Source organism: Tachysurus vachellii, chromosome 1 (genome assembly GCF_030014155.1).
Source record: "Tachysurus vachellii isolate PV-2020 chromosome 1, HZAU_Pvac_v1, whole genome shotgun sequence".
NCBI lineage: Eukaryota > Metazoa > Chordata > Actinopteri > Siluriformes > Bagridae > Tachysurus > Tachysurus vachellii.
Window position 1 is genome coordinate 27,631,914 of NC_083460.1, and position 19,627 is coordinate 27,651,540.

At 40.1% G+C, this 19,627-nt stretch overlaps 1 protein-coding gene across 1 annotated transcript in view; it reads left to right on the forward strand.

The window, feature by feature from the left end:
• ptk7a (protein tyrosine kinase 7a) overlaps positions 1-19,627 on the forward strand; it is a 32,247-nt gene that overhangs the window by 10,844 nt on the left and 1,776 nt on the right. Inside the window, exons 2-18 of the mRNA XM_060880965.1 lie at positions 6,906-7,202; positions 7,674-7,776; positions 8,668-8,852; positions 8,992-9,139; positions 9,232-9,362; positions 11,272-11,538; positions 11,639-11,778; positions 12,042-12,177; positions 12,562-12,681; positions 14,023-14,172; positions 14,932-15,076; positions 15,173-15,300; positions 16,249-16,449; positions 16,965-17,117; positions 17,208-17,437; positions 18,334-18,414; positions 18,539-18,690. Of these exons, the coding sequence (XP_060736948.1) occupies positions 6,906-7,202; positions 7,674-7,776; positions 8,668-8,852; positions 8,992-9,139; positions 9,232-9,362; positions 11,272-11,538; positions 11,639-11,778; positions 12,042-12,177; positions 12,562-12,681; positions 14,023-14,172; positions 14,932-15,076; positions 15,173-15,300; positions 16,249-16,449; positions 16,965-17,117; positions 17,208-17,437; positions 18,334-18,414; positions 18,539-18,690 (2,767 nt within the window). The remainder of the gene's footprint in view (positions 1-6,905; positions 7,203-7,673; positions 7,777-8,667; positions 8,853-8,991; positions 9,140-9,231; positions 9,363-11,271; positions 11,539-11,638; positions 11,779-12,041; positions 12,178-12,561; positions 12,682-14,022; positions 14,173-14,931; positions 15,077-15,172; positions 15,301-16,248; positions 16,450-16,964; positions 17,118-17,207; positions 17,438-18,333; positions 18,415-18,538; positions 18,691-19,627) is intronic.

Here is a 19,627-nt window from a genome sequence, read left to right on the forward strand (position 1 = left end):
AATTTAAATGTCTGGAAAATTTCCAGAACTTGATAATATGTAAATTCGCAAAATATTTTGGAAAATTAGGAATATTCTGTAGTCAGTATAGTGGTGTGTTCAAATTTAACTTCATTCATGCTTATGAGATGGAAATGACAACACAATTCATGTGAGAATACTGTTGCTAAGCAACTAACCGATATGGACGCCATGCATGGTAGTAACACAAACGCACCCAAGCATAAATGCAAACAGAAAGTCACAGAAATGGTTGCAATGAGACAAATCTGAAACATTTACCTCAGAAATATCCACATTTACCTCAGAAATATCCACATCTCAGTCTTGGCAAGTGTTGGCAAAAGTCTAAATACCAAGACTAAACACACACACATGTGAACGCGCACACACACACACACACACACAGGTAAATTTTATTCAGCTTGTGAATGCAGTGTGAACCAGTTTCTTTTAATTACATTTTTAATTAGCACAAATTTGTGATCTACTTAATTTCTAACGCAGATAAATACAGTTTAAATCTTCTGATACAGTGCAGTCTTATACGTCAATCAAACCTAAATGAAACGATGTGTTCCATGTTAAGTTTACAACCCTCTTGAAATCTCAAATTCTGTTATGTCAGAAGGTTTTGATTAATTTTATCTATCGGCAGCCTTCATTTTAGTGCTGACTGTAATTCAGATCCAGGTTTTTATATGAAAGTGCTCCTTCATTATTCCTAATTCGGCTTTGCCTTCCTGATCCATTTGATTGAGTTTATTCCTCACTACTTTCCTACCCGCTTAAGCCGGACTTTCTTTCTAGTGTCTCCAGACATTCGTTAGAGATCATGTCCAGCCTCAGGAGATGTGTAGTCCTATGTAAACGAGCTTTGGTGCTTTATATTCTGTCGTTGCCTATGTTGGAGGTCATCAGTGCGTTTTCATACAACCAGAAGGTGAGTCCAAACCGAACTAGAGCCATGCTTTATAAATCTTAACCCAAGGATGTTTTACTCCTCAGCATGAAAGCAGTCCTTTGTGTAGGAACAGCAAAATAGTGAGTGAGACTTGAGGGAGTGTTCGAATGAGCTTTACACTCCAGGCTCTGTCTAACAACACTCTTGGGATAAGCAGAGGCTTCCCACTGTTTATGATTGTTGTTTGACTGGGCAGGAGGTATTACATTTGAAAATCCTTCTGATCTGAGTCTAAATTTGGTCAGTCTGAACCCAAAGCAGGAGCAATGATGTATTTTAGCATTATTATAAAAAGTTGTCCAAATCTGTTCCTCAATCAGATATTATTAATTTTATTCACCCATTCATTTTGATTAGAAATCATTTTGTTTTCCCATCTTGACCTGTGTCAGCTCCAGCTTCAGGTTCCTCCAGGTGATGTGATATCACCTGCTGATGTAGCCCATTCACCTCAGAGTCTGATATGTTGTGCCTTTGAATATATAGAGTGTTTTGCTTCAACCAGTCTCGCCATTCCCCTCTAATCATCCCAAAGTATTCCTACCCCGTGCTACTAACCGCCCACTAACTGGAATTATTTTCCACACCAATCTGTGTAAAGTCTACAAACTGTTATGCATGAAAATCCCATAAGAAGAAATAAAATCTGCCTCTTTCAAGTTAGTCACCGAGATTACATTTATGATGTGTAAATAAACTGAAGCTCTTGATCTGTACCTGCATAGTTTTATGCATCACACTGCTGGCATATGGTTAGCTTACTGGAAAATTGTATGGTGTGTGTTTAAACAATTTTTGCAAAAATTGCTTAAACACACACCATACGTTGTGTGTGCTATATCGTGATCTTGTAAAATTGATCAGGGATGACTATTGAGTACTCAGGTGTCAGTATACTGATGCGTTTTAATACAGTTTTCAATGAGTAACTCATTCTTGTGAATTCCTGCAATGTTGACTCACTGGGGGATCGATGGGGGAAAGTCTGAAAGCCTGCAGTCATCATGACTCACATTACATGCTTGCAGCGAGTTGACCAAATTACTAATAAAATGCAAGTACTGGATCACTATTGTGGATAAAAAAAAACTGGATCTAGGCACAGTGAAATTTTTTTATATACGTACATGTAATAGTTTAATCCAGTTAGGGTCCTTCTTTCTGCCTGTTCAACAGAAAGTGAGACTTGTTTGAATGCCATCTTTGTGCTGTTCCTGAGACTCACCAGGAATCCAGGAAGGGGTTTAGAGAGCAGCTCTCATACAGGTTTGTGTAGAACCAGGCGGTTTAAAACTTGTAGGCTAAAACGATTAAGCGCTCGATTCTGACCATCAAATAAATTACCAGTGTATTATGCCTACATTATTAAATAGCTGAGTTAAGGAACAAAATGAAAATGTGTGATCTGGTCATTAAGTGGCTGTGTAAATCGTGTCACTCCTGTTTTGTGTAGGTCACATCAGTTTGCTGTTTAGAAAGCCAGTGCTGCCTACCCAAAGAGAAACACACCTCGTTGGTGCAGAATATCATATGGGGCTTTTTTTTAAGAATGGGAATTTTGTAAAGATCTTTCTTTCTTTCTGTCTGTCTGTCTGTCTGTCTGTCTGTCTGTCTGTCTGTCTGTCTGTCTGTGAAGGTTATAAAAGGTTGCTTGAGAACAGATATTCGTTCCATTTAGAACGAGACACTGCTGTTAAACATGGCGAGAACTTGCAGAGGTTCCTCTGCAAAGAAAACAATGGCCTGGTGTTTGCATAAATCCTGAGAAGTGTGTGTGTGTGTGTGGTTCTCATGGTTGAATTGGGAAGTTGTGTTTCTGCATGATACAACGTGTTTTGAATTAGTTGTTCTGACGGTTAAAATGCAACATGGATGGAGATACTAATGCCCCCTTTTCCACCAAAAAGAACCGGGTGCTGGTTCAGACCTAGTGCTGGTGCTGGTTCAAAGTTGGTTCCACTGGTGAATCTTCTAAGAACCTTTTTGCCTTTCCAGCGGCTAGAGAGCCGTCACAGAACCGAGTCAGACGTCACTGTATACGTGTCACGTGTCCCGGCAACGTTAGCGCAGCGGCAAACACATCAACAATGGCGGATGTTGTTTTACTGTTAATGCTCATGGCTTTGTGAACCTACGTTGACATCCAAACGCGGCGAATCCAACGTATACGTGCAGCTCCATGTAATCTGTATAAACAGAGGTTGTTATCGAGAAAGTACATAACATTATTTTATCATTAACACAGAAAAAAGTTAGCCTTAGCATGTAGCTACTTACTATCATGTGTGCTGATAATGTATCATATCGCGGTAAAGTAAAAGTGTATAAAACATTAGTATACTTAAGGTACATTATCAAATGCGCTAACAGTAGCTTCGCCCACAGCCCCTGACCCAAGCGGTTCTTAAGTCTAGACCAGCAGCGTTTTGGTGCTACTTAAGAACCACTTTTCCTGGTTCAGAGCCGGTGCTTTGGCTGTTGAAAAAGAAAGAACTGGTTCTAAATTAGGCTCTGGCTCCGAACCAGCACTCGAACTGCCTCGGTGGAAAAGGAAGAAAACCCTGTGTGTAACTAAAGAGACTGAGCTTTCAGTCGCGGTAATGCACAGGAAACATGTTGCATTCATCCGTCAGTCAACTTCAGTGACCAGAGTATCTTAGGCAGGGATATGATGGGTTGATATCATTTCAGGCTGTTTAAGTGCAGCCTTCTTTGCCTCATCAGATTCCTTCAGCTGTTCTAGCCCATCTTACAGCTGCAGAACCTCCCACCATGTCACCATCACCAAAAAGGGTCAATCTGTAATCTCATTAAGAGAACAGACTCTCAGTGTTCAGCTTTACTCAAGATGAGAACATTGTGATTATAAAGTGTTTTCGTTAAAGCATGTGTTTAATCCACTTCTCCTGGCAACTAAGCCGAATTTATACTTTGTAAGCCTTTATGGTTTGTTATGAGTCACAGCATCTCTAGTTAGTTTCTTTACAATAGACTGCTCAAGATAGACTGGAAACATTCCACGTTTATTGTACTAAAGTGTATAGATTTGTTCATCTTATTTATTTTGCCAGGTCACTTGGAGATAACTGCACAGGATATCATCGTTGTTTGAGATGGGGCTCATGATTTGATGCTGCCTGGGTAGTGGAGTACATAAGAATAACAGACAGCATAATGTATGCTATTCGTCATAACATAATGAAAAACAGCAGTGGCTCTGGTGAGCATCAAGTACGAACCGGATGACTGCCATAAATCCTTACAGTCTGGCGTACGAATTGGATTAATGCTTATGTGTTTAGTTACATGCCAACTTTCCATAGCATAAGTGATGATCCCAGCTCATGTGTAACTGATGTTTGTCACGTATGTTGTCTTTTCAGATAAACACAAGCAAAAATGTTTGTACTTTTATCCTTTCAAATCATTTCAGTTCAGTTTGACCTAATGTGTAGCTGTAAGGATCCTTTGAAATGACGTATTCATTCATTCAAATTAATTTAATTCATCACATGAAACATTTGACAAAGGCAATGTCCGTAATGCTTTTCTTCTCAAGTGTAAATCAGGCTTCAAGCTCCTTGGCTGGCTGCTCCTTCACTCCCCTCCTCCCTCTTCCCCAGTGGCTAAAAGTGAAGACGGACTCCTGATCATTTCTGTCCTCATGCTTATTGAATGTGCTTTGCCCTGCTCTGTGGGAACTCACGCCTTCATTTCCCATTCGCCTCACACGCTGACTCTGTCCCAGCATGGGCCATGCCTTCTGTAGTGGGACAGACTGGTGTCTTTATGTGTCAGTGAGCAATGTCTAGATGAATGAAGGATCCACTCCGCAGGGGGGAAAGCGTGCAGAGAAGCCATGATGAGAGTTTTGAGATGCCTGTCATTTTCTGGGGAAAGCATAGCCTGACTGGAGCGTGAATTTCAGAAAGTGTTTTCATGCTAATTTAGTCTGTCTCTCTTGAGGTATTTGGTCATTTTTCTGTCAACAAAGTTGTGAGTCAGCAAACACCAACTAACCCATGATTACTCTCATCTTCTTGGATACGGACATTTGGTGCTAATCTTTAATAACTTTCATAATTGAGGTATCAGTCAACAAGCGGAGGCTGAGAGGTCAGGTCCTCTGCAATATAGAGAGCTTGGACCACCTGTCCATCTCCATCATCATCATACCTGCACTGGTTGAAGAAGCCGACTGATCTGAAAGCCCTTTGTAGTTATAAAGGTCAGGATTTAAGGACAGGGGGAAATATTAGCTACCTTAGATCAACATAAAAAGAGAAACTCATATCCTGAGTCCACATTGCTTGACCTGTGTCTGCAGTCCACCTGCACCCTGCACAGCTGGCGTTCAGATGGAGGGCAGAGGGCCTCTTACTTCTTCTTTACCCTCTTTTTCATTGATAAAATGGTGGTTCTTCTTTCCAGCAGACATTTTCAAGAAATTGTTAAATTGTTGTTGATTGGTCATTATTGGCTTTTAGAACATATTTTACAAGGTCAAATCTCGGAATATCTACACACAGAATTTAATTTTTTAAATAGCTTTTAACTTGGTAGCAAAATTAAATTTCAAAGCAAGATTGAATAGCAACAGCATAAGCAGTGTAGCTCTTATGTATTCTGTCTTAAGTAAGCACTTTCGTCTTGGTCTTTGGGGTATGTTGGACTTCACAGGGACACTTGCTGTGCGGCATGATTTACACCCTGGATGTGACACAAGGCCATTGCAGGGCACAATATATATATATATATATATATATATATATATATATATATATATATATATATATATATATATATATATACACACATTTAATCTAGGGGAATTTTAGCAGAGCCAAACTTACAAACCTAACTACTTACATGGTTTATTTAAGGTGAGAGGAAATCCACACAAAAACATTAACATGTGAAACTCACACAGGCAATAAGCTGAAATCAGACTTGAACCTGGAGCTGTATGGTAGAAACGCTTCCCCTGCACCACAGTTTCATTTAATTGCACTTAATTACCCTACAATTTTTAAAAAGTACTCAATTCTATTCACATAGGTATTATTGTGATTATAAAATTAGTTGCTTTTCCAATTTTCAGTTTTCCTTTCACACATTTTACCATCTGAAGTCAAATCCTCCAGTGTTTACACACATCACCCAGACATTTCATGAAAAACCAGTTTGCACTAGGTTGCACAGATGCACTTTATATGGCTAGGACAACTTCCTTTAAGTCCATAGCTCTGTTTTGTTCTATGTAGCACCATGGTCCTGGGGAAACGTTGTCTCATTTCACTGTGTACTGCTTTCGCTATATATGGTTGAAATGACAATAAAGGCTTCTTGACTTGACTTTAAACCATAGTTAGAAATGTATTCATTTTACAGTACATTCATGTCATGTCAGATTTTCTACAATCACAAGATGGTGGTTCAGAGATTCATGAGGTCTTGTCATGTAAAAGTGTTAATTGGTGCCTTACCATGTTCTTTCACAAGATAATAAGGCATGTAGCTGTATTGGGAAGCCTGGGCAGGTTTTGTCAGGCTAGTATCAGTTGTTTCTGGTCTCAGTCGTAGCTACTGAGACTAAGAGGGTAATGTAGCTACAGTACCTTCCACATGTGCTGCTGATTTAATTAAACCAGCTAAATAAGTTTTTTACTCGTATGTGACTGACCCAGAAATGGCTAATGGCTAATTGTGCTAAATGTGCAAGGTCTCATATTTTCTATTTGCATAACTGAATACTTGCATGTATGTGAAGTTTTTGGGACTTTTCACATTATCTACAAATAAGTAATTAAAATAAATAAATAATAGGTTTGCTGTAGGCTTTGAGAACACCTTTGCTGTAGGCTTTCCTGAGCTGTGTGTTTGTAAGGTTGCTCGTTTTTGCTCATTTGTCCTAATTACAATCTGCTCCCTCTTTTCTCAGCAATTTGCGTCCACGCCGCATCCTTCCATTTCACAAAGGAGCCCAAATCCCAGGATGCATTGCACGGACGCAGCGCCATGTTGCGTTGTGAAGTAAACGATCCTGGCAGCATCACGTATAGCTGGCTTCACAACGGTCAGCCCGTCTCTGACACGGAGCGTCGCTTTCAGGAAGGAGGCAACCTGAAGTTCACCGCCATCGACCGGACCCTGGACTTCGGCAACTTCCAGTGCATGGCCACCAAAAACGCCACAGGAGAAGAGCAGCGCACAAGCGAGGCCAATTTCAACATTAAGTGTAAGCTGGATATTCATGTTTCCTAACTGCTCCACCCTCAAACTTTTGCGACTTGCATCCGGTATTAGTCTGCTGCCACATTAAACTGCACTTTTAAGGCACACATGTAAACCATTTGGTGGGTTTCTTTTTTTATTTTCGGCCCCACCCCATCGCCACACTGGCTCTGCAGAAAACCAAACAGCACCGGCATGAGAAAGTTATTTTGGGCCAGAGAAGGGGGCACACAAAGCTCCCCTTTATACATCCTTGCCAAGATTAATTGCTTGAAATGCAGCAGCTCGCCACTTGTGTTGGATAACATGGAGGTCAGCTGAAACATGGGGCCTGTTTTCAGTCAGGGTGTGAAACATGTCCAGATGGTGTCAATGTGGGGTTTGAGTCAGATAATAAGACAGTATTCAGGTCTTAATAAACTACCTATTTGAAACTCTGTTTTAATCTCATTTTCTCTGCCTTCTCTCTCTGTAGGGTTGGAAAGTGGTGGAGTGATACTTCAGAGTCCAGCCTCAGAGGCAGACATCGAGAGCTCCTCATCTGTCACGTTACGCTGTAACATTGATGGACACCCGCGGTGAGAGAGTTTATATTTACAGAGGAATTTTTATTTGGTTGCTAGTATGTATGTCTAAATGAAGTGAGACTTTAAGGTCTGACTTGTTCACATTGTCGGGTTTGTGTTTAAATGGGAAAGAAATTGATAACTGCAAAAAAATTATATCTTTTGCAAATGAAAATATCTGGAATATGTACACATTCAATTCAACTTGATTTCTTTAAACAAACTTTTTTTACTTGTAAAGTTAAATTATATTGTCAGCTCATTTTGCTTACCGTATTTCAAATGTTTCTTTTTAATAAGCACATTATTTGCTCGCAGAAGACCATTTCAAGTTGGCATTAATAAATATGCCTAGAAATGTACTTAATCTTTATATATATATATATATATATATATATATATATATATATATATATATATATATATATATATATATATATATATATATATAATGATCATATAATCAAAATGATTTAGAAATATATTTTCTTTGTGAAGTAATGATCTCGTCACTTGCTGTGATTTTCATCCAAAGGGTTTACAATAATAAATATAAAACATTTAAATAACATACTGCTCATGCTAAAAAAGGTACTGCAGTGGGAACTTTAAAATATTTGGACTCATGAATGTTTTAGACCTTAAACGCAAGTTAAAAAAGAAAATATAATTTGATCAGATTCAAAAAAAAAAAATCTGTTTCTTTTCATCTGTTTCGTTTTACTTTTTTTGTAATGAGAAACGAACAACCGCAGCAAGCACATATCACTGTAATGTTAAACTGACTAAAATGCTTGTTTTGTTTCTTTTTTCTATGGGTTGGGAGGAAATCTGCCAAAATATTGAAATAGAAATAACATTAGTTTGGACTGCTCGTCATTGATCTCTCGCTAAATCCTGCAGGCCGACAAATCGCTGGTACAGAGATGGTGTGCATTTAGCAGAGAAGAGCCAGAAGTTCAACAACAAAGAGCGAACGCTGACTCTCCCCAGCGCCAGTCCTGATGATAACGGTGTCTACTACTGCTGTGCCAAAAATGCTGTTGGCCAAGTGTGCAGCAGCAACAACTTCACCCTTAACATCATAGGTGTGGATTTATTTATTTATTTATTTTTTACCACTAATGTAGATACAGTTTAAATAGATCTGCTTTTGTTCCACATTGTTCTGTCTGCTCCACACACAAAAAAAAGCTAAACCCATTTCTGTGATGTTTTCCGTCGTAGATAAGAGTTACCCCCAACCCGTGGTGAAGCCCGAGGATCTGGTGGTGCTGAAAAATGAGGAGGCGCATTTTCACTGCCGATTCACTGCTGAGCCGCAGCCCACTGTAGAGTGGTTCCATGGGGATGAGATGATCTCCAACAAGAGTCGGTGTGTGTTGCTGAGATTAAGGATGTCTGCTGTTTTTTTTTTTCTGTTTGTCCTGTCTCGATTGTGCTCGCTAACGCCTGCTGTCTCCGCAGTGTGTTCCTACTCAACAACGGCTCGCTCTTCATCAGCCAGGTGAAGCAGCGCAACACCGGCCGCTACAGTTGTGTAGCTCAGGGTCTCCGCGGCCAACGTGTCTCACTCGAGGCGTATCTGAGAATAGCAGGTAAAGCACACATACTAGTTTTGAGACACTGTGTGATCACTAGATCACAGTCACTAGTGGGTGTTTTTTATCCCATCACTTGGTAACTAAGATGGAGTCATTTAGTACTTTAAGGAAGACAATGATATTTAAGCATGCAGCAGTAGAAGCTTGGGACAATCCTCACTGATATGAGTACACAGCTGCACACAAAAAAGCCCTCAGCATATGTTATGGCCCGGGGTTTGATTCCAGCCTTCGCTCTGGGTGTTTAGAGCTCGCAGGTTCTCCCTTGTGCTTTAGGGATTTTCTCAGGGGACTCTGGTTTCCTCCTGAAGCCCAAAGTCACACAGTGTAGGCTGATTGACATCTCTACATTGTCTGTAGTGTGTGAGTTTGTGTGCAATTGTGCTGGACAATGATGGTCCTGTGTGTCCCCCACCTTGTGCTACAAGTCTCCAGGCTAGACTCTCGGCTCCCTTACTTCAAAGAGTAAAGAAAAAAGCAAAAAATATGTCCTCCATATTGGAATGAAATTTGCCCCACAGTGTCATATTGTTCACGGAAGCCAAAAGCATATCAACCTAGCATAAGCTGAAGCCTCTCCTGAGCTTCAGCTCGCTTACTGATGTATTTTACTGAAGTAATATATGACAAGGTGGTAAAACATGTAGGTTTATTTATGGTCAAATGTTTTCTATATTGATTTATTGGATGTTGGTGTATTAAGTGCACTCCTCATTTGAGCCACATTGTTTATTGTAGCTGTCAATTGTCTTTTCAAAAGCTTCACTGAGCATGAATTATGACTTACACAAAGTGAAGAAGATAAAGAAGGCATAAAAAAAGGAGAGATTTGCGAGAAAAAGCTGCAGATAAACCTGCAGACAATCTTTCAGGCATTTTAACATTTAATAGCCGTTCAAGTAAAACGGGAATATTTTATAGAGCTATGCAGCAGAGTGGCTGGAATTGTAGGCATTCAAATACACCACCATTTAGACATGCTTTTTGGAAAAGATGCCATTTCTGTGGTGTGTATTAAGCCTACTTAACTCTTTTCCACCAATAAGATGCCAACACTGGTTCTAGAGCCAACAGCTCATCTGGAGAAGTTTGTAAATGTGTAATAAAATAGTCCAGTTTTCAGCTAAAATAATCAGTTCACTTAGAGCACTAATTTACTACTGGAAACAAGAACCAGTTTGGAGTAGGCATGATTTATTTTTTCCCTTCCACACCAACTTTAAGCCTTTGATCAACGTTGAATCTTCAGTGTGTATGTATATGTGTGTATAACGATGGAATAGTAATGATAATAATAATAATAATAAATAATAATAATAATAATAATATATTTTATTTATTTAGTGCCTTTCCACAGTTCAAGGACACTTTACATTCCAAGCAAATAGACATGGGGAGAAGAAGTAGTCTTTTATTATTGCCCCCCTGCCCCCCCCCCAACACACACACACACACACACACACACACACACACACACACACACACACGCATTACAGCACAGTGGAGATCTTTTCTTCACATATTCCCAGCTTTGGAATTTGGTGTCAGAATGCAGGGGCAGCTTTGATACTGCTCCCCTGAAAGAAAGAGGGTCAAGGGCCGTATTCGAGGGCCCAGCAGTGGCTTGATGGTGCTGGGGCTTGAACACCTAACCATCTGATGAACAACTCGGCGCCTTGAACTTTTAAACCGAACAGAAACAAAAGAGATCGATACAGGCAGACATTGACAAAACTGAAATCAATCATGAAGTCTAAGACAAACAAGAGCGACGCATTTACATTTTGGCTCTTTCCCTAACAGGAAAGTTTGAAGTGTAGACATAGAGATCATTTATCAATTGCCAATCAAATCAATTTCCCTTCATCATTTAGTCATCATTATGTTCTTCTCCCTGTGTCAGAAATCGACGACATGCAGGCTCGACAGTCTCGTGTCTTCACGGATAACTCTCTAGAGCGTGTTTCCTGCCAGCCACCCCGCGGCCACCCCGAGCCTGAGGTGTGGTGGGAGCAGGCGGGTCAGCATTTGCCCACTGAAGGCCGTGTCTTTCAGGATGGTCTGGATCTGGTTTTTAGCCCGACTCGTGCAGAGGACTCTGGCACCTATACCTGTTTCGCCCAGAACAAAGCAGGACAGAAGAAACAGGAACTGACCGTCATTGTGGCCAGTGAGTAGGACTGCATCCGACTTCTGTTTAATAACTTCTGTCTTGTGTATTTTATTCAGTTCTGTTCCATCAATATTGTTACTGCTCGTGTCCTCAATAGCTCCACCTGAATGGGTGCAGAAGCCAGATGCAGAGAGCCAGCTGGAAGAGGGGCATGCTGGGTATTTACACTGTTACACCCGTGCCATCCCTGATCCTGAGGTCACATGGTATCGCTACATGCAGCCAATCAGTGCTGAGGTGAGAGAAAAGTCTCGGTCACAAAGAGTTGAATGCCTTAAGTTTCCCATGTCTTAAAGCCAATAAGTAAATCTGTTCAGATACCAGAAACGTAATGCCGTTGCTTTTCCCGATTTGCATGCAAGAAAACAATCTAAAACAAATGTCAAGTTAAAATTGGAAGGTAGCTCCCTAGATGGGTATCATGGGTTCATGAGAACAAACTTTCCTATTCAAAGCTTAGTCTCTTTATTTTGACCACATTGTTTGTTTGTGTGTGACAGGATATGCGGTTTAAGCAATTCTCTAATGGAACCCTGCGTATCAACAGTGTAGAGGTGTATGATGGCCATATGTACAACTGTGAGAGTAAAAACGAAGCAGGCAAACTCAACGCCTACGCCAAAGTCACTATACTGGGTAAGGTGAGAGTGAGTGTGTGCGAGAGTGTGTGTGCAATTGTTTAAAAAGCATGTAATAATAAATTGAAGCAATATATTGAAATTTAAACATTTTAGCAACCCCGTCAGGACATGATGTTATTGGAAAATAATCAACATTTGAGTGGTATTTTAACTTAAAACAGTAGATCCATTTTGGATTAATTTCCTATAACAGCAAACACTAAGTTTTTATTCCTTAATGGTCTTTTCTGTGTTACATTCCTTATTCTCTCTCTCTCTCTCTCTCTCTCTTTTCTCTTTCTCTCTGCCTCTCTCTTTTCTATTTCTCTCTCTCTCTCTCTCTTTCTCTCTCTCTCTCTTTCTCTCTCTCTCTCTCTCTCTCTCTCTCTCTCTCTCTCAGAGCGGCTAAAGTTCACTCCGACGCCACGATCCTTACAGTGCCAGGAGCTGGATAAGGAGGGCAGCTTGCAGTGTTCTGCCAAGGGCCGTCTGCCCCCCACCATTCGCTGGATGAAAACCGGTGCGTATCTGCACATAGAAGAAAGAGATTAAATATTCGGTGCAGCTACAGCATTCCGGTGGCCTCTTTTGCATACACACAAAAACCAGAAAACGGCACAAGCCTAAAAATAAGCTGATTTACAAAGTGGCATAAAGGCCAAATCTCTTTAATAGATCTCAGTCTTGTGTGTATTAGCTTGCTGTTTTCTCTTCTGTGAAAGTGTAGTTGGTTCTTATCACTTACATTTTACAGTTACGTTTTTGGCATTTATTCATTTATCAGACGCCTTGTGTCCAAATAAGGAAATTGTATTTTTTTTTTTGGAATCAGGACAAGTTAGGGATTAGTTAAATGTACTCAGAAGAGGTGGGACTTTATTCATATTCATATTGACTGATTCTGCTGTCCGGATTGAGGTTCCAGAAGGTTAACTGATCCCAGGTTGTGGGAGAGAACATAAAACTCCTAAAAAGCAGAGTTGATAAGCTGTGCAGTTCCAGACAAGGTCTTGTACGTGAGCATTGAGACCTTGAATTATATGTGGGCAGCTTCAGGAAGCCAGTGGAGGGAGGCGAAGAATATAATACCCTAGGATAAATGCAGGAACGTTGAGGAGGGAAATCTTTCATCACCTTCAGTCTGAGTAAAAGGACATCACAGACAACTTTGCACAATAAAGCCATAAAATGCTTTCAGTTAGTGTAAGCGAATTTACTTTCAGGACTGCTGACATGTACACAGCTCAGAGATAAAGACACGATCAATCAGACATGCTGCAGAAAAGTGAGCACCGCTATCATGAGTTGTTTGAGTACAATTTACATTCTTGTGATGGATGCTTCTGCCCAAAGCCGCTTACAGTAGTGATGGGATTCGGTCCAAGCTCTTGATTTTTGTGATGATCTCTTCGATCATGGCTGCAATTCAAGAATTGATTTTGAAGATGATGATCTTTATGAGCCAGTTGTTTTCCTGAGCCAAAAAAAAATTCTTGCAATTTTTTAAAGACACACTTCCTTTTCAGGCGAACACTAGCCATCTCATCCAAATGCACCAATGAGTCCATTGTTTTTTCAGCACAGACACAGAAATTTCCTAACTCACAGGGAACTCGTGACTTTAATGGATGCATAACATGCATTTAAAGAGAATAGTGCCTCTCAGTTGAGGACTATGACTGGAGGACTTGCCTCTTGGCAGAAAGAGTGCCATTGTGCAGGTTTATTATGGCTTTAATAATGTAATTGTTATGAAGCAGTGAAACATTTTGGAATGTGTTGGTCCAGTAGCGTCTGCCCTTTAAAAGTGTGTATGACCATGTCTTTGTGTGTGTGTGTGTGTGTGTGGTGCCCCCTGCAGACGGCAGTGAGATCCCAGCGCGGGTGGAACAGAACGGAGGAACTTTGCACTTCACCACAGTGACGCGGGCAGATGCAGGAAACTACACCTGTGTGGCCTCCAACAGCCTGCAAGGAGAGATCCGTGCTGTTGTTCAGCTCACTGTGGCAGGTGCAGTACAGTAACCTGCAAAGGCTGCTTCCAGATGTAGTGAACAGCTGGAGTATACTTTTAACACAAATCATACAGAAATAACCATGGAGCATTTTACAAGCTTTACTTCTAGCTTTGGGAATGTTTTCCCATTAAAAAAAATCTAATCCTTAATCTACATACATCATAAAATGCACATAAAAAGGCTTGACTTAGAAACATCACTCCTATGAAATGTTTAAGATTGCAGTTGCCAGATATTGAGTTAGGATATTGATTCTTTATTATTATTATTATTATTATTATTATTATTATTATTATTATCATTTCTTCAAAAGCATTCCAATTTTCAATTAGAGCTCTGTTGATATAGAAGCCGCTCTGACGGTCATTATAATATTTTAATAATATAACAGTTTAACACTAGTTCAAATCTGTTAGTTAAAGTTAACCGTAAAGGGAAAATAAAGCGCTGTGTGCTGTTGTGTAAGCGTAATAAAACACATCACAGCGCCCCAGTGTGGAGAAAAAAACAGTGATCATGCAAGTACAAGTTATTTAAGTTGTTGCCATGGCAACATGCTCTAACATTACCCATTTCTTTTGGTCTTTTTCAAGCCATTGGTTTCGTTCTTGGCAGATTCAAACAATTCTTTTTATGGTTAAAAAAGTATTATATCAGAACACAGACACTACTGATCATTTTAGATGTTGACTTGGTGATGGCTTTAATGCAGAAACTGACTTGACATCGTATCACTCTGCCCTCTCTTTTAGTGTACGTGACATTTAAGCTGAAGCCAGAGAACACTACTGTGTATCAGGGTCACACTGCCGTGCTGCACTGCCAAGCTACAGGAGATCCTTCACCCATCATCCAGTGGAAAAAGAAAGACAAGTTCTTCGAGTCTAACAAAAGCAGGTAAAATGCTTTGTCCTGCATGGAGAATGGCATGAATATTCTTCTGTAAAATGAATACACTTAAAACTCCTTCTCTCATTGATGTCTGTGATGAAGGTTCCAGACAATGCCCAATGGCTCTCTGGTTATTCATGACGTCAGCACAGAAGACACGGGCAGCTACACATGCATTGCAGGGAACAGCTGCAACATCGCACACACGTCCGCTGAGCTCTACGTCGTGGGTGAGTGGATGTTCAGCAAAACCGAGCATTAATGGATTTAGAGCTTATAATCTTCTCCGCTGGAAATAGAATTTTTTTTCTAGAATATTCCAGGAAGCCAATACAAAATATTTTTCCAAGCCAACAAAGCGTCTGAGGCCAGAGCGAGGGTTTAGCTGCTGCATATTAGAGATTGCACAACTGTTTATTTTTCCTGGTTAAGCAGGATTTCAAATTCAGTTCAATTCCGAGTAGTCGAATGTTCGCCTTTTCCAAACCTGATTGGGAACCTGACCGATAGCAAAGAACGTCTCAAACTACATTTCAGTTAAATCATACCCGAGCTACAAACACCACCTCACGCTTCAATACTCTTTTAAGCTACAATACGAATATCAGTGCAAGAAATGTGTAAAAATATAAATCTGTGTATTACATATCACACTATTTCCAAATGTACCACCTCTTACAAGATCATTTTAAAAACAAACCTGATCTTGTTGACTCTGGAACTGAGAGCACACACATGGATGCTGATGTTCTTCAGCCTTCCATGGGGTTTTTAATTATTGTACAGCGGCATCCTGGAGATCTTTCCGGGCTGATGATGACTTGGAAGGTGAAGCATGGTATTGGTCACAACCTGCAAGGATTTTATTTTTTATTTATTTAACTTCAAATGACATGAAGACAAGAACCACACTGTAGGAATTCCAGGGTGACAGAGGGATCAGAAAATCTGTCACATAACAACACGACATATAAAGTGTTATCAAAGTGATAATGTTCCATTAAAGAAAAGAGTTGGGGGGCTTTTCTGCTTTCTATTCTAACAAAGTATTTTCAGCCTGCAGTTCTTTACCATCTATATCACTATACACCCCCATGACTAGTGAATGCGTTCAATGACTTGTCTCTGTAGCACTTATTTATACTCATATTTGGTGTGTTGTTTGTTTGTGGTTGTAGAGAAGCCAGTGCAGCACACTCTGGCAGAAGATGAGAAGGCTCCCTACAAGATGATTCAGACCATCGGGCTGTCTGTAGGCGCGGCTGTCGCTTACATTATCGTCGTGCTCGGCCTCATGTTCTACTGCAAGCAAAGACGCAAAGCCAAGAGACTGCAGAATTGCCAGGACAAAGAGGAGCCTGAGATGGAGTGCCTCAATGGTGTGTGTCTGCGCACTAGTCTAGAATATTGTCAAGTCTCCACGCGCACCCAAAAAAAAACACTAAAAAATTAAACGAAGAGCAAAAGAGTTTTATTTAAGATTCTAAATTTGTGGTTCAGTGTCTATGTAGACAGCAGTAATTATCTCAAGTTAACATAGTAGTGGCAGCTCATCTCAGACCAGCTGTGAGAGGACACTGAGCTCTGGATCATAAGTTCAGTCCATTTTTTTTTTTTTTTTTTTTATGGATATGTTCCATAATATATAAAATAATGAACATCTTAGTTCTATAAATTACAAATAACTATTCAAATGTATAAGACTAATTAATAGTAAGATCTCTACACACTCTTGTTTTTGAACAAGAAACCAGTTTACTGATAGCTTGGTTGTTGCAATATTCATTTTAAAAGGTTCGCTGTCCTATAATTGATACATGAGCTAAAATGATCTTTGCATTAGATTGGATGTTTTGTTAATCATGAGCCTAAATTTCCTGATTTCGCCTACAAGGGGGTGCAACACAGCAGAACGGCCAAACCACAGCTGAGATTCAGGAGGATGTGCCACTGAACACCATGTCTGCAACTGGAAACAACAAACGGAACAGCACTCATGACAAGCTGCAGTTTCCCCGCACAAGCCTGCAAGCCATCACCACTCTGGGTATAAAAGCTTTTCTGCTAAAATCAGATAGGACACAAAGTTTTGTGACAAAGCTGCAATAACTAACACGTGCGTCACGTTGTTCCTCAGGTAAAGGAGAGTTTGGCGAGGTGTTCCTAGCCAAGGTGAAGAGCGGTGCAGACGAGGAAGAAACGGCCGTCCTGGTGAAGAGCCTGCAGACCAGAGATGAGCAAGTGCAGTCAGATTTTCGACGGGAATGCGAAATGTTCGCCAAACTCAGCCACCCGAACATCACGCGTCTGCTGGGCATGTGCAGAGAAGCAGAGCCGTATTACATGATACTGGAATACGCTGATATGGTGAGTCACAAATTTCCCTTTCACTACAGCGCACACTGCCATGGTGTTCAGCATTTTGCCACCTGATGCTAGCGTGCTGTATTTGTTTGTTGGATTTGTTTGTCTGCTCGACCTTTAAAAACGCACTTTTTCTGCACCTCTGTCAGCCTGAACTCTCTGTACATGACATTCAGTCAGTTCCTTAAATTTCTCTAAATTACCAGTGTGAATCGTTCCTTAACCCGGGTTTAGAATGACTGCACTTGCTTGTTGCTTGTAGTTGGTCTCTGTTGGGTGTGTAGCAGGGAATGGTTGTGAACGGGGAACTGAAGAAACATCAGCACACGCGGCATAGAATTGCAATAAGTCATAGTTTTCAATCGGTCACTTTACAGATTAATACATAATTTGCATACTGTGGAGAAAACTGAGTGATGCCTGTGTGTAGAAAATAAACGGTTACCTAACGCTTTCAGGTTAATCAAGACAGCAGCAATTTTGTTGCATGAACATTCCATTGTATTTTGAATAGTTGCTTGGAAGTAAGTTTAGGGTAGATCTCGCAGGGTCTCAGAAAGAGTTTAGACAAAGACAAGTATACCCTTACAAACACTTTGGAATCTTTATTTGAGCAGAAATATACTGTTGTAAATAATCTGTATATTATTGTTATATATATTTATTATTTATTTATTATATTATATATTATTGTTATATATATTTGTTATTATTTTCATTATGATAATGTGAGTGTAATAGACCTATAACACTGTTTCCTGATGATCGTTCTAGTTTTAGGGATTTCTCGTTGTTTACTGAAAAATAAAAAGAAATGCTTCACAGTGGCTTGAGAACTAAATTCATGTCCATTTGAATTTTTCCTTCTCAGATATTTAATCCTGTTTTCTCTTCCACAGGGTGACCTGAAGCAATATCTAAAAATCTCCAAAAGTAAAGATGAGAAAGTGAAAGTGCACCCACTGAGCACCAAGCAGAAGGTAAAACTAGTGACACAAACACATACATCTAGTATAATCATGTAACAGTGAACTTGTTCATACCTGTTAAAATATTTTATGTGCATACAGAAACACACACACACCATTTTGTGTCTTTTCCCAGGTGTCGGTGTGTCTGCAGGTTGCTCGGGGGATGGAGCATCTCTCTAATCAGCGCTTTGTCCTCAGGGACCTGGCTGCACGCAACTGCCTCATTAGTGCCAAGCGGCATGTCAAAGTGTCTGCACTGGGCCTCAGCAAAGACGTCTACAACAGGTGAACATACACCAGACAACTAAAACGTTTCAGAAACCAACATTTCTACCCAAAATAGAAATGAATGAATTGTGGTTAGATCTGTTTCACAGAATATTTTGAATTTTATACTACAGTGGTGTTGTTTTTTTAAGCTCTTTGCAAGTGCAGCCCACTTTTATGAATGAGGTTTAAAGATTTATATAACATTAAACAACTTCAATGTTTCTGACTTCTCTCTCTCAGCCAGACAGTAGGGTCTAGGGAAATCTGAGGAAAAGACACAAACCATAAGCTCTATACTTATACTTGTTTTTAACATGAAATCGCTTCTTGTCTATTCAACAATCCAGTTATGATGACAGTAAACCACAAATTGCTAAGCCTGTGTGATCTGCAATTAATTATTTATGTCACACACACATGTTGTACCATAAGGAGAGTATTTTCTACACTTGTTCCAAATTAAAGTTTGACTCTGAGTACCATTCATCTTCTGCAAATAATCCAGAATACAGCCATGTGACTTGTTTCCACCTTTCTAAACTTCTCCCATACCACTTCATTACTACACTCCTTCCGCTGGTTTCTAGTACCTGCCTGCATCACATTTAAAAAACAAAAAAACTGATGCTTGCCTGCAAAGCTGCAAAACAGACCAGCGTTCTTATTTCCTCAAAGTACTCATCCCTTCCCACACTGCGTCACACTCCCTCTGATCCTCCAGCACTTCTCGACAGATCCCACAATCTCCCAGGGTACAAGGAAGACCTGCGTTAAGACTCTTCACTGTTCTGGTATCAGGGTTTGTGGAATGAACTGAGTCCAAACAGCTGAGTCACTGACTGTCTTCAATCAATGTCTAAAGACCTGTCTCTTCCTAAATTTCTTAAACTAGCACTTAAAATGTTGTCTCTGTGCTTTTCTTGCTAAATTTCCTCCCAACAGTTTTAGACTC